This window comes from Schistocerca americana, chromosome 1 (assembly GCF_021461395.2).
Source record: "Schistocerca americana isolate TAMUIC-IGC-003095 chromosome 1, iqSchAmer2.1, whole genome shotgun sequence".
Lineage (NCBI taxonomy): Eukaryota > Metazoa > Arthropoda > Insecta > Orthoptera > Acrididae > Schistocerca > Schistocerca americana.
Window position 1 is genome coordinate 234,791,877 of NC_060119.1, and position 15,813 is coordinate 234,807,689.

General features: G+C 41.5%; 1 protein-coding gene across 1 annotated transcript in view; it reads right to left on the reverse strand.

Moving 5' to 3' along the window:
• Positions 1–3,453, reverse strand: part of LOC124620254 (exocyst complex component 5) — a 108,807-nt gene extending 105,354 nt beyond the window's left edge. The window contains exons 1-3 of the mRNA XM_047146958.1: positions 3,235–3,453; positions 2,954–3,078; positions 2,597–2,714 (exon numbers count right to left, since the gene is read on the reverse strand). Of these exons, the coding sequence (XP_047002914.1) occupies positions 2,597–2,714; positions 2,954–3,078; positions 3,235–3,267 (276 nt within the window). The 5' untranslated portion in view covers positions 3,268–3,453. The remainder of the gene's footprint in view (positions 1–2,596; positions 2,715–2,953; positions 3,079–3,234) is intronic.
• Between the last annotated feature and the right edge of the window lie 12,360 nt (positions 3,454–15,813).

Below are 15,813 nucleotides of genomic sequence, written 5' to 3' on the forward strand. Positions count from 1 at the left end.
GACTCATGCACAGATGTTCAGTTGAATAATACCACTCAGAGAAGCAACATATCTTGTGAGAACTCATTCTATCTCTTACAAGCGATTGATGTGTACATTTGACGTATAGCTCTTTATTGTGTCAACAATGATGTAATGAAAAATAAATCATCTTTAACAAAGCATAATGTCACACACTAATCTTTGAATGAAGTTATATTGTCAATTGCACTCTGCTGAAATCAACATGAAATCAGTGTGCCAAAAACGGCCTCCAAAAACTCTTCTTTACCAACAGCACGTTTTCAACAGCATTGTCTCTGACTTCTCATATTTTATAATCTAGACAGAATAATAATCAATTTGAAATGATATTAGAATACAGGATTCGTGTCATTCCTAAACATCTAGTATACATCTTGTAGAATAGGATGTACTGGCAGAGGTCCACGTCTTCCCAACATGATGTTTTGACATCGTAACTTGGTGTCTTCATCAGGTGTTTCCTGAGACTGGTGGGTTTACTCACCAGGTACTCGGGCAGTGCCTGGTGTTCACTACACCATCTGCACACACTGTGGCTGTTACTTATGATGATATCCATCTCCAGGAGTGCCCTCTTCCATCCGACCCTATTACAGCTGTCTTCAGTGACTGTCCCAAGCCATTCCATATTAGGTTGGTGCCCCCCAGGTATGTTCCTAGTACTATAGTGACACTGCAGGTGTTCCCTTATGCTGTTCGCGATCCTTGCGGCTTTCTGTCACGGGCATCTCCTCCTCCTGGTGTTTTGAATTCAGTACGCGCCTGTGAGGTGCACCAGCATCAGGCTGCTGTTGGAGCTGCATTGAAATCAAGATGGAGGAGAACCTGATCAACTGGTAAGCAGAGTCCAGTTCAGTACTGCATGGAATCTGACTTTGGAACTAGTACAGAAATATCAGAAAAAAGTTTGGGAGCCAGCATAATACAGAACAGCAGATGGGGGACACTGCCACAAGAGATTGCTGTAGTGTGTGCAGACATTTGCAACTCCAACAACAGCCTGATGTGGCAGGAAGTGCACCTCACAGGCACCTACTGAATTCAGAATGCCAAGAGAAATCCACAACAGTTGTGAACAGCTTAAGGAAAGTCTACAGCATCACGATGGAGCTTGGAATGCACTTGGTGGGCACAGACCTAATACAGAATGCCATGAGACAGCCACAACTGGGGAAGATGACCACAATGGGTGCAGATGCAAGAGGGACTGCCTGGAGATGGACACCACTGCAAGGAACAGCCACAGCAGGTGCAGAGGGCATAGTGAACGCTAGGCATCACCCATACATAAATAAGGAACCTGGTCAGCAAAACGACCACTCTCAGGAAATATCTGATGAATATGATGAGCTAAGATGTCGAAATATCATGTTGGGAAGACATGCACCAGCAGCAGTACACCTGATTCTATAAGGTGACAACAAATTGCATGGAAAGCCTACGAAATTATCTACTACACAGTTTAAAATTGATTATCATGAGGTTTCTTCACAAACTGAGGATAGATGGTGAGAGACACATGAATATTGTGAATATTTTCTGGATGTCAATTCATCATTGATATCCCCTCATTCTTCCTGGCTTCGTTCATGTGGCCCTTAGTCTCTTCATCTAAGAGTACCACTTTCCCCCAACATCTTCAATAATTTGTTGGATCTATTCCAAACCATCATTTTTGTCCTCTACAGCTTTCTTGTGTACCATAAGAGTTATTTCTTGATGTCTTAACATTTGTTCAATCATCCTGTCTGTTCTTTTAGTCAATGTTTTCCACATATTCCTTTCCTTGCCGGTTCTGCAGAAAACACCCTTATTTCTTATCAGCCAACTTAATTTTCAGTATACTTCTGTAACATGACATGTCAATGCTTCAATTTTCTTTTCTTTTTTTTGTTTTCTCGTAGTCCATGCTTACCTTCTACACAATACTGTGTTCCAGTTGCCAGTTGTCGTATGGCCGAATATCAGCAAACTAACAATGTATTAAGAGTGAAGACGTTTAAGATATGTTTTCAAATCCAGTCTTATTTGAGGTCTCGACAAAGTTTAGTGCACCAGAAAGAATGCTGGAAGAAGTGTGGTAAATTGTAAAATAATCCACAAGGGACAGTGCAGTGAACTTTTTAAAGTCACTGTTAATGTAATTTATTTCTGTTAAAACTACTTTATCATTCTGAAATTCTTAAACCATTAAACAACTATGACATCATACATGCCGAAACACTAATCAAAGGCTATTAAATACTATCATTTTGGCTGTCTGTGCATAATGAATAAGGACTAGTGTCGCAAATCATTCCCTGCCTGCAGCTGCAAAGAGGAAATTAGTGCCAGTAACACCAACACTTGTGAAGCATATTTGTCAATGTGCATTTCAAAGTATATGGTAGGTTATGAATGCAAGTGCTAAATAATACCAAAATGTAGGCCTGTTGCTCACGACAATTACACCGAAAGATGTGTTAATGCCTTTCAGTTTTTTTTTTTTCTTTCTTTTGCAATGTAAAAGATTTTTAACAAGACAATAAGCTGAACACCTAAATCTATTACTGATACTCTCAATATTAATTACCTTGTTCTGCATTTGAAGTCGTGACATTTCCTGCCAATGGCTAGCCTCCTCTTCTCTGCACATCATTTCGAGCCGCTCACATCTTTTCCTCTGCCGTTCCTGCAGTACCTGCAAATCTCTGACATACTTTTTCCATCAGTACCTTTCTTCCACATAAAAACAGCGACTGTTATTATTGTCTTGTAGCAAAAGAACAATGTCGGTATCTTATTTATGTTGCCAAATAACATTACAGTTTACCTCTTCCACTAATGAGACAATCAATACAACAAAACCAGTTAGTATTTTAGCTATTATCTGTTTGCTGTAACTATGTAACAAGGGTATTACTTAATATATGTTTTTTCTGATACTTACTTTATGGCCTGAAGAAAAGTTTCATGAAGCAATATTGGATCAAAGTTTCCTGAGCTTTCTTCTGTACTCCCTCCAACAGTCCTCCATGCCATACGTTCCACAAATTCTTCTGGATCAAATGGTTCCTTAGAAAATATGTAATTAGAATATCTGAGACACTGAAGTACTTAACACATTATGTAAGAACAAGTTACATGATTACGTGTAATTTTGATTAATCGTAACAACTAGTGGTAGACATAAAATAAACAGATCTACTTTACATTTAAACTAGAAATTACCTGTTCTAGTTCTTTCATGTACTGTAACATCATTTTGGCGAGTTTTATCTTTACCCTAGACTTGTATACGAGAGACAACAATAAGAAATAACTACGTTCAGTTATTGCAGACTTCCTTAACCTCGATACTGTAGATCGAACAACAGTACACTGACATTTCAAAACGTAAACAAAATCACATGTTATGAACAACTCCCCTCAAAGAGCTTCACTGTTCTGTTACAGTAGAGACACATATGAAGAGTGTACTAAGACTTCGAACCCGGGTAAACTATCTTTCGGCGATTCAGTCGTGTGTGCATCTCAATACGGCGAAACCTGTGTACACGAAAAACTCCCTTGTGCCACAAACTTCATTGAATGTGGTCCAGGAGAAACTACGAAGAAATACTTCTGAGAACACAAGTTCACAACTCAACGTTAAACCGCAAGGAACACTACATACAAGTTATCCCATAACTTTGCACTAATAACTGAGTACGGAAGTTACAGAAACGTAAATCAAAGAAAAAATAAATAAAATACAATGTCTCTGCTGTCTAGCGCGAAATGTCTGATAGCGCAGAGTTTGTAAACTCACGGACAAGGCGCGTGTGACACAACACTAAGTAACGGAAGCGGGCCGGAAAATGGACACGTGCACCGGATCTTGTGCACTGGTAAGGATGGTGTTGCTGAAGGGACAGCTGTTGGAAGAGGCTGGAACCTTGGAACTTCTCATGGGAGTTTATCCCGGGTTGACACTGTCGATAGCAACCGTGATCAATTTCCCGTTGATCAAAATGTCAGGTTCGAATCCTGCCTCGGACATGGATGTGTGTGATGTCCTTGGGTTAGTTAGGTTTAAGGAATTCTAAGTCTATGGGCTTCATGACCTCAGATGTTAAGTCCCATAGTGCTTAGAGCCATTTGAACCATTCAAAATGTCAAACGTTTTCCTCCTCTTGCGAGTATGCGATGTGGGCCTGTGTACGGAGGCTGTACAGATGGTTTAGTGACCTTCGTGCATAGCACGACTTGGTATCAGGTATCATTGAGGTCCTGATGCACAGAGGTAGAGGCTGTTCTGTGCCTGGAAGACTGCCGGGGTCAGATCCATGTTACACAGTCTCTGAGTCGACAGACAAAGTTGGTCTGATCTTGATGATACGGTGATTGCAGTGTGTTTCAGTTCACAAATTCTCCTCGTAGATGCAACGTCTTGCCATACACTAGCTCAGCCAATGAAGCATCTAAGTCCGTTTTATACATGTTTCTAAAGGCCAGAACCACCACGGGAAGGGCCTAGGTTCACTCAGTATCATGATACATCAGTGCTATTAGAAGTGAATGATGCCACTTCCCAATCATCATGTAGCTGGCTGGGTGGTAGCTCGTTGTTTTGTGGTAGACTTTGCCGCAAAATTTAGCGAGTTGGGCCAATAGAATAGAATCAAATTTGGAACCACAGTCCAACGTGATGTGTAGCAGACAGCTGATTTGCAATACCTACTGCAACACAAAACAGAAGGCTAACGTTTTCACTAAAATATTGTCTACCAGTGCAGCTTCTGGCCAGTGAATGAAACAGTCTATGATCGTGAGTAGACAGTGTTAGCCACTGGATGATGGTAATGGTGTGACAACATCGATGTGGATGTGGACCAAGTGGTTGGTCACATTGAGAAAGTTCCCTACAGGTGTGTGCATGCGTCAGTGAATCTTGTTGAGATTTAATGCAACTCCAAGCCCATTCGAGGCACACCTTTGCATTTGTCGCCAGATGGGTTGTTGATCATATACTAAGGTGATACAATTCGTGTAAAGTTACGAATGCATCTCTTCTGAATTGGCCAGTAGGAAAGGCCGAGGTTTTATGGTGAACATGTCCCAATACAGTGTAACTTTGGTTCTGGGAATCTGAATTAGCTGAGGTCTAATGCTGTGATGGTGCTGCTAGAAGTTCCTATAATTTCTTCTGTATGTTGTGCTTTGGAAAGCTTAGTGTAACTGATCGTGCTGGAGATGTTGACAACCCAAGAGAGACAATCGGCCACCACATTGTTAATACCAGAGATGTGTCGAACTAGTTGTGCTACCTTGGCGAACTGTTTATGTCGTTCTGGTGAAAGGCATACACTAATGGCTTTTGTTCAGTATAGATGATAAAGTCTCCAGCTTCAGGCTGAGGACAGAAGTACTAAATGGTCTCACACTGGGTTAGAAATTCCTGGATGTACACAGAATTCCTGTTGTGAGAGGGAGAGCTTGCTTGAGAAGAATGTTAGTGGTTGTCACACATCAAGTACCATTGCTGTAGCACTGTGCCATTCACTCACTGACTAGCGTCAACTGCCAGTGCCAAAGGCGCATTAGGCTCAGGATGTGCGAGCAATGCAGTATCTGTGATATCTTACAGGCTGTTTCAAATGCCAAGATCAAACCATCTGTCCACTTTACTCTTCAGGCCAGAGAGCACTGCAGTTAATGGCTGTTGTAGTGCAGTTGAGTGTAGCAGGTGGTAGTGCTAAAATTCAACATGCCCAGAAATCTGTGCAATTCCTTAGCAATGGTCAGCCATGCAAGCTGCAAGGCAGCTTCCACCTTCTTAAGTAATGGCAAGGACACCACTGATGATATTCTGTGTCCCAGGAAATCCAGATGTGCCTGGCCCAAAATACATTTAGCTGTGTTGAAGACCACACTGTGTTGTTCCAACCATTTGAACATTTCCAAAATCTGACGCTGCTGCTCTGATAAGGCTGAAAAAACCAGAATGTCATCAAGACAGGTGAAGCAAAAAGACAGAACTTGTAGCACCGAGTTAATAAACATTTCCCAGGTTTGTGTGGTATTCCAGAGACCAAATATCATAAACATGCTCTTGAATAGTCCAAAAGTAGTCATTTTAGCTGTCTTTGGGATATACTGTTCCACCATGGGTATCTGCATGTATGCTTTAGCACAGTCTAGTACACTGAAGATATTGGTACCACTCATTGTAGTCATGCAGCAACGGTATAGGGTATTTGTCTGGCATCAGTCTGGTGTTAAGAGCTTTATAGCCACCATAAGGACACCATGCATCAAACTTCTTTAGAACTAGGTATAACGGCGAGGACCAGGGCTGTTGGATGGACACATGACTCCCCCACAAATCACGCCATCAAACTCTGTCTTTGTGATCACTAGCTGCTCTGGATCCAAATGTCGTAATCTGCAAGACATGAAGACCCATTGGTTGTCTCTATATAATGAACAATGTCATGCATTACCTCCTTAGGCGTGCTAGATGATAGTGTCAGGGCTGCAAATCCTTTTTACAGTTTGGAATGCTCTCTGTCAGTGACTTGAACCAGTTTGGTAGTGTGTAAGCTGCATCTCTTTGAAATCCAGACCCTGTCAGGTACATGTTTTCATGTACAGCTGGAGGTTACGATAGATGAGAAAGTCTGCCCCAATAATGGGTTCGGTGATTTTTTTGATGATGAGATCCCATGTGAAAGTTTGACAAAACTCAGATCTAATTCTAGCCACAGGGCGCTGTACATCGTTATGACCAAGTTGTTCACAGTGTCAGACAGAATAATGCAGGTTGTCGCCTCCTGTGTAGCATGATCCTTGGATAAACATACAATTGTATCAGATGTCTATTAATTTTTTTCTGCCGAACCGCCGATCACTAACAAACATGTGCAGAATACTGACTGGCAATCGGAGGAGGCACCCACTTCCACTGATACTGACGTTTAGGTAAGCACAGAGGGCTGTGCATCTGTGTGCTTTCACCCCAAATTTTTGGTAATACAACAGATGCCTTACTGCTCAGGCCCAGTTGCAGAAAAGTTTGTTGGTGATACTCTGTACAAGAATCGATTGTATCAACCCCAGCCTTTGCCATTTATTGTGTTGGAATGAGATAATATTTTGCCGATCTACTGCGTACTCTGGCTGCCAATCTCTGTGTGAAACAGCTGGCATCGTTCTAGTGCATGTGAGGTGATTCTGCTGACAGGAACTGGTGTCATCATATCCTGGGTTTCATCTTTCAATTCTGGTGGCACATCACAGTGACACAACTAACTGTCACAAATCAGTTACTTTAACCACAGCTTCGAGCCAGACGCCCTGAAGCATATACTCCACTGAGCCCAGAACACAGTAATTTGCAACTTCAGCGGTGTCAAGCGAGAGCTCATTGTAGCGCAGGGTGGAGGTTTGTTGTGTTTTCTGACGAAAGCTGGCTCTGTTGGGTTGGGTTGGGTTGTTTGAGGAAGGAGACCAGACAGCGAGGTCATCGGTCTCATCGGGTTAGGGAAGGATGGGGAAGGAAGTCGGCCGTGCCCTTTGAAAGGAACCATCCCGGCATTTGCCTGGAGCGATTTAGGGAAATCACGGAAAACCTAAATCAGGATGGCCGTACGCGGGATTGAACCGTCGTCCTCCCGAATGCGAGTCCAGTGTCTAACCACTGCGCCACCTCGCTCGGTAAAGCTGGTTCTGTCTCAGCGCCGGTGACGGTCACATGTTGGTTGGACGGAGGCTAGTTGAAGCCTACAACCAGCCTGTCTTCATGCTAGGCACAGTAGTGTTATTGTCTGGGTGCGGTTTCATATGACAGCAGGAGCACTCTCTTGGTTATTCCAGGCACCCTGGCTGCAAATCTGTACGTTAATACAGTGATTCGACCTGTTGTGCTGCTGTTGATGAACAACATCCTAGGGAGTGTCTTCTGACAGGATAACGCTCGCCCAAATACTGCTGTTCTAATTCAACATGCTATACAGAGTGTCGACATGTTGCCCTTGATCCCCAGATTTGTCTCTAATCGAGCTCATATGGGATATCATCAGATGACAACTCCATTGTCATCCACAAACGTCCCTGTATTGACCGACCAAGAGTGACAGGCGTGGAATTCTGACCCACAAACTGACTCCCAGCACGTGTAAAACACAATGCATACACGGATGCATGCTTGCGTTCATCTTTCTGGTGGTTACACTGGTTATTAATGTACCAGTATTTCATACTTTCAGTGACTTATCTCTCACGTAACGTGTGATCTTGCAACGTTAGTCACTTAAATATGTTACCTAGACAAATGTATTCCCAAAATTTCATTACTATACAGTAATTGATCTTTATTCTGCTATTTTTCCCATCAGTGTGTATTCACCTATTATGAGCAAAACTTAATATTGTCTCAGTCCAGGCTCAATAGTCAATCCCTGCACCAAGCATTGATTTCTTAGGTTTATTGGCATTTGAAATACATAACATGCAGCCAGCACCATATCATGTTAAATAGTGTAGCTGCTAATAAAGAAACATTGTGTAAGAACATACAGAGCACTGGTATGGAAGATCTTTGTGGATATAGACTCATCTATATATACTGATGGTTCTGTAGGTTGTTATACTTTCCGACGTGGAGGTAGTAGCAAGGCCAGCGTATGGTGCCATCGGCCTAAGACAGGGCCCACGGTCTGTATCGCTCATGCCGATCGGTGCAGTAGGTTAGCCTCTGTAGCAACGTCATTTTAGGTTCGTTAGCCTAATTTGCTATTGTGTAAGCTTCTGAGGCCTGTTACCGACCGGTCTGCCTGCCAATTTTCCGATAGCTGTACCCATAGGTGGTTAGCTTTTGCTTATGGCCACTCGTTCGGGTCGGTGTGATTTGTTTACAGCTAGAATTTGTTATTTTAGAAATATTGAGTGGTTTTAGTTCCAGATTTAGTGATTGTTTTTATGAAGAATCACCAAGACACATCCGAGAGGATAGTAAGTCCGTAACAGACTGTTTTCCTTGGTTTTAAATATGCTTTGAGTTGTTATTACTGTGGATGATTATAACGTCAAAAAACATATCGGTCAATAGTCTCACAAAATACCTGTTATTTTTACGTAATTAAGAATTTAAAAACCATTAAAGTTCAAGATGTATGTCTTATGTATATTACGTAAGTGTTACCCGAAATTACCTGCTGACTTTGCATACTTTTTCCCGCAAATGATTTATATTTTAATAATCGAAATGCGTTTACAACTTTTAAGTAACAATGGAAAGGAATTTTGTGAAACATGCTAGTGGAAAACTTCAAAACTTCATGCCTTTACGGCTTATGCCCACAACGTTAGGCAACGAAGTCAGCTGGCGTCTCTCTTCATTTAAATTAGCAGGAATAGAGCGCTTGCTGTGTACTGATAGTGGTAGCTCAATGTGTTCGGTCAAATGCATAGCTGCCCTCTGTAATAAAATAACTGAGTGAATCGATCAATGATGAACTCGAATGGGCGTCATGCGAAGTCCACCCAGAACAAATACAACGAACAAAATAAGATAAAAAAAGTGGTTAAGACGATAGGCTACAATGGTAAAAATCGTTGGTTTGCATCCCACTGGGTACAAAAGCATTTTTTTCTTCTTCATGTTTGTGACACATTCTGAGACTTTGTTATTCGTGAAAGTTAAATATTTTTCTACAACATTCATTGTTATTTACATGTAAGAGCTCGCTTTCTCAGTAATGAGTATTTTCGATTTCGTGACTTATGTATGTTTAAAAAATGAAAGACGAAATTGCTACAGATGAACTGCTGTGTATGAAGTAACCTACAGTTATATTTATATCTTTTCCTGTGACAAATAATTCATCATTTTCTTCCGAATACGTGGCGATTTCTGAGTGTGTGGTTAGACAGGAATCTAAGAGCACAATTTAAATTACTACGAAAGAAACTATCAGCAATCATCTTTATACTCTTGTTTGTCATGAGTATTTATCTATGATCTAGTCCTTAACAGCAGTAGACAAAGATGAAAGATCCCTGCCATAATATCTTTAGACAATACCACCATATATGAAACATTTTGATTCATCAGATACATGTTATAAACTATGACGAACTTCAGTAGCTGCACTCACCACACACTCAATAAAAGACGTTTTTTAAATTTTGGTTTTAAGACCCAAATCGTTCATCTATCACACAGGGAAGTAGTATACTTCATCTGGATCTCTAGGGGTGAGTTACAACCACATTCCATGCATCTTCTTATTTTTTGACATTCTCTTAAACATTTTTTTCGGGTGTTTTTATACATGTATTTGTACAATGCCGTACTACACACCATTCCTAACTCATATTCCAAAATGTAAAATCCAAAACAAGATGTCAATATAAATGAGAATAAAATGACATAATATAGCACTTATAACAATTTCCAGAACACACTCAAATACCCTATCGTAATTATGCATGCATGGAAACATGCGGTCAGCGAAATTTGAGCAGTACTACATACTCTAAATACGCTTTTCGATATTGTATGGCTGTGTTGGCTGCCAGCCACTTCAGGATCATGGCGCTGTGCACGCTGCAGTGCACATGCGCGGATCTGCAGCAACTTTTGATTGGTTGTTGCGAGGAGAACTGACAACAGCGCCTTGCTTCGTTAGAATCTCGCAGCATCGATTCCGAAATGCTTACAGAATAACGTGTGGGCTTTCCTCGAAAAGAAGGCCATTTGGTGCGCTCGCTTACCGATCCGATCAGCAGAGTGGCCGAAAGTTATAGAATAGGGATCCCGGCCAGACACGTACATAACTCTGCAGCTCGGCACTGAAATAAGCTGGCGTAGTGTTCTGACTTGCAGCGGTGTACTGTAGCAGTAGACTAGACTGCTGCTTGCTGCAGCACAAGGCCATGCCTCCACAGCTGGCTAATTGATGGGAAGTGAACTCATGTCACAACACATATGACCAGAGAAAGTAAAAATGCTCTTCACCCAGCCATTAGCAGCACTTTCGACTTTCATTGGCATCATCACAGTCTCAATGTGTGGTCAAACAGGTACAGCCTCATCCAGTAGCATCATCTGTTGTATATGACTTTGTGCACAGAGCTAAGGCTGGTATTACACTATCAAATTTCTTTTTCAAATATCTTTGTCAAAAATATTTGATGGTGTAGTAGGGAACTTTGTCAAATGTCATCCAATATTTGATCAAATCTAGGACCTCGCTATGGATTTGTTCAAAGAAGTCGCTTGTCTCCTTTTGATTGCAATGTGACATGTTACCACACGGAGCGCTAGCATCGCTGCAGCGTTGTGTCGTCTGTAGTGTTTTTATTAACATTGCCGATAAATACAATTGGTGTGTGCTGACAACTACAAAATTAATAGAGACGTATGAAGCTGATGAGGCACTTTACAACGTGAGGCACCCTGAATACAAAAACAGATTAAGAAGATTGGAGAGCTAACCTAACCTAACCTAACCTAACCTAACCTAACCCCCCTGTAGCAAGGAATCAGAGTGTTAAAGTGAGCCTGTCTTCTGCAGATGTAGCAGTTGTTAAGTGCATATTGTGCTTTGTGATATGAGAATACACTTCACTGGGCACAAACAGATATGTATGCTCATCCATTCTTAAGTAATTGATGTACGACTTGACATCCTCCACTATAAGCTCACGTAACAAGTTTTGTTGAATGCTTTTATCGTGTCATCGTAAAACCCACAGCTTCACCCAGGTATGTTTCCTTTTTTTTCCCCCACTTCTCTTCCGCATGTGCACACAGTGCAATTGTGGTACATGCAACGGCTGTGGTTAATAACAAGTTGTTGTTGTCAGCCATTTTTAACTTTGATGAAAAATATGATGACAGTGTACTGCCCCTTCTAGCACTACGTCAAAGATCTTTGTCAAATATATTTGACGGAATATTTGATCACATCATTGATCAAATCTTTGACAAAGAAATTTGATAGTGTAATACCGGCCTAAAGAGAGGTGGGCTATAGAGTGGTGCAGCAACTGTCATTGAAGGAAAGCTGAACAAGAACAAAAATGATTAGAGAACAAGTTATCACAGTAAACAAAAAACACATTACAAATAATTCAGCAAGAAATAGAGTCCAGCCCATCAATGTCAACAAGGGAGAATTTTGCTGTACTGAGAATGAACTACAGTGTTGGTGCTGGGACTATATGGCATCTGGGTAGCGTCAGGTGGCGAAGTGGCTCCAAGTGCAAGCAGGGTGAGTGGTGGCAGAGGGCGGTCGTAGACCAGAGCTGCTAGAAGCATGGCTCAGTGGGTGTACTCTGTTGGCTATGCTGGAACCTGCATGACAACTATCAGCATTGGATGGAAAATTGCAGTTCTGTTTCCACCTGTGATACGCCAGTGGAGTGGTATAAATATGTGATACCACATAATCAGCTTAGAGTAGCCGCTGGTCTACGAGCTATGAGCTAGCCATGGTGGTTCTGCGCCTCAAACTAGTACCACTGAGAAGAGGCCAACCATTAGATGCCATCACTCACAGTACAGGCTGTCTCCAAGGGTCCTGGGTTCAATAAGTTGCATCTGCATGTCCCTCCCTGCTAAGTGCCTTTGGCCACGTGCAGTGTTCATCATTCAGTAGTGACAGTAAGCATCCTACAGAGCTGACGCCCATCTCGTGTCAACAGGCCCACACACTGCCAACTGCTGTTATGCTGTCACAGCACTCTGCTGTCTCAGAGCAGTCACTCACCACCCACTATCTATGGCAGGCTCCTCGCTGCAGTCATCAATCTTACAACACGTCTGGTGGAAAGGCAATGCAGGAACCTGTAATGAACTTCTGCCCTGGAGTATTGTATCGCACAGACCAATCCTTTAGCTACACCACTGTGAAATTAAAATCAACAGAAGATTTGTAAGCAAAGAAGCTGAAATTGATTCGATATATTACGTTCCAAAATGTTTGTACTACCTCCCACGTTAATGAACAAGGTTAATAGATGATCAAGGTATGGTATCTTCTGGAATAAGAGATGATATTCAAGATAACTACAGATTTATTAAAAAAGAAGAAGAATGACATCAGACATAAAGAGAAATAAACTACATTGAATACATTCAAGTACTTGTCTATTGAAATAAAGTATTTTCTGATGTATGCTTCACAAAGCAGGACAGTGGGTGGAAAATTAACTGTGCCTCTGACTTTAAACAACGCTAACACATTCTCAGTGAATCTACTTCAGTTGACGGTGAATGTGAATTGCAAAGCTGCAAGCTCGAATGATATGTATAAACTGAACCGTGACTGCTGCTGTCAGAACAAGCATGCCATGGACGGTGAAAATTCACCTTAAAGGTTCCTAACGCGCTGAAGCTGCGAAATGCCCACCACACACCTGCAGGAATCTGCAGTGTTGCCACCAGCACACCTCTGTGTCGGCACGCATGGTGAACTTCCATCTTCTTCTCTCATCCCAAGATCCATGATTGTGTCCCGAGATCAAAAATCATAATCACAATCTAACATGATTTATGGCCAATACCCAAATCTCAATCTCACTAGCAAGGTGCCCAAAGACCGATTTAAAATTGCTCCGTCTGTACCGTATCATTTCCAAAAACACTCCCCATGGAGAACTCTCTAAAGAACTAAATATACACATCTATATATGGCAGCACTACTTTACCCTAATCATGCTATTCTGGTCTCTCAGTACAGCCTCCCTCCAGAAGATGGGCAAATTCCTTTCTGCCAGTCCTATCATTGTACACTGATGAGAACAGACGGCCACCGTTTATGTCTTCTGACGTCGCCGTCGGATTTCCAAACAAGGCATCGTTTCTCTATTCGTGTGGGAAACCGCTTGGCATGGGTGCCTACGTGATTCCTAAAAATCGCAACGGCTCTCTGGGCGACAGTGTGTTGGAGGTCGTGCTGTGTCGACTCATCTCAGGAACCGAGGCGAAATGTTTTCACGATCCTTACAGATACGGATCTCGCAGGAAGGTCCACAGAAAATATCGAGTGGATAACTGCAGAACCCGAAAAATGTCTCCTCCTTGACAGGGATCAACTATCAGGACGCATGTTCACCAGCACTCGGCTAAAAAAGTTGTAAAGACTCTGCCTCAAATTAAATGGTGGACATACTCGTACACAGGTGGACTGGATATTTATTTGCGGATGGTTTCAGAATAAGTGGAGATTTCATGTTACAAGAGCGAAGCAGTCACGTATGACATCTGTGGAATAGTCGGCTTGTGGCAGTGACAGTAGTATCTCTGTCTTGTGTATCTTTGTCTCAGTTGTAGTGCGGAAAGTGTCGAGTGTTGGACATGGAGTAAGGTGGCAGAAGTTTTAGTGTAGTCCATACTGGAGGAGGATTTTGCTGAAGAAAATTATTAAGAATTATTAATCTGATGAAAGAACTTACAGACGAAACATTTATGGAACATAGGGACTGGATTTGTATTATGGATGTGTTTTTAAGGTAGTAATTTTTGCTGGCGTATGCTGATAATGTTGGCAATTCTTGCAACAGAACAGTCCACGTCCCCACTCCATTTTAGATCATTTCAGTTTAGTTCATTTCAGTTTGCATAATTGTAAAAGCATTGCCTTGTAAGACTTTTGCAAAGAAAATAAAGTTTTTGATTTTATGTGAGCTTTACGTTCTTGTGAAATAATAATTTAAAATGCAGCACTGTCATTATAATGAACAGATTAGTATATTCATTTCAATCAAGAAGTTCGTTTTTAGCATGAGAAAATCATCTCAATCTTATTCCAAGTAGTTTAGTTTTACTTCAGCATATTTTAGCTGGTGCGATTTCTTCATGCTGTGCTGTTGCTTCTGATTATCTTGTAATTTTTCAGGTGAGACTATTTTTACGTTTTTCTTGGACCTTCATTTTTCGTCTCACACTTCCATTGTGCAAATTCTAAGCATTTTCTTTGCAGACGTAATTCAGGTTTTTAATGGGCCAGTGTACAGTGTGTGTTGCCTAGTGTTGCCACGTAATTTCAGTGTTTCAATTTTTTGGGCAGTGCACAGTTCAGTTGTGGTAGTGGTTTTTGAATAACAAATTTGATTTAATTTCCTATACAGTGAACGCTAGTTAGTTTTGTCTTTATGTAAATGTGTGCACTGAGACACAATATTGACAATAGTAATTTCAGTTCAACCTTTTAATGACAGAGTATAGTACATTTCATTTTTAGTAAAAAAATTAAAAAAAACGGGCAAACAATTTAACGCACATGAACGAAAGAACGACACTGTCAGAGCAAACAAGTTTCAAAATCTCTGAGACAATGTACTGTGGCCAAAGCAGCGACCAAGTCTCCGAGAGTAAATACCTGTGCCTGCGCCCCTTCCTTGTTCTCTGAACTGACATCAGTAAAGTGGCTGTTTCACCACCTATGTTTGGCATGCTTCCCATTGTTCAGCTGCAGCCTTAATATCCAACAAAACCTTCTACCAAACATAAACTGCGTCTCATCACCACAAATTACTCCGTGCAGTTAGGTACCAATAAACTCAGAACCCAATTACTGTCAACCCTCTTTCTTAAGCATCATTTAGCCCACAGTGCCTTCCTAATTAGATATGAGAGCCCTAATTGTGTACATCTGTATGACTTGAATAATTAAAGTGAAAAAAAGGCGAGGCAAAATGACTTGCCATCTTTTAACCTCCTGTATGGAAGCACCGATCATGAAGAAAGTTGTTGCTGATTAAGCGTTCTTGACTCCATGCTCACAACATTACTGGAAGATCCCATCCCACAGCTCCCAC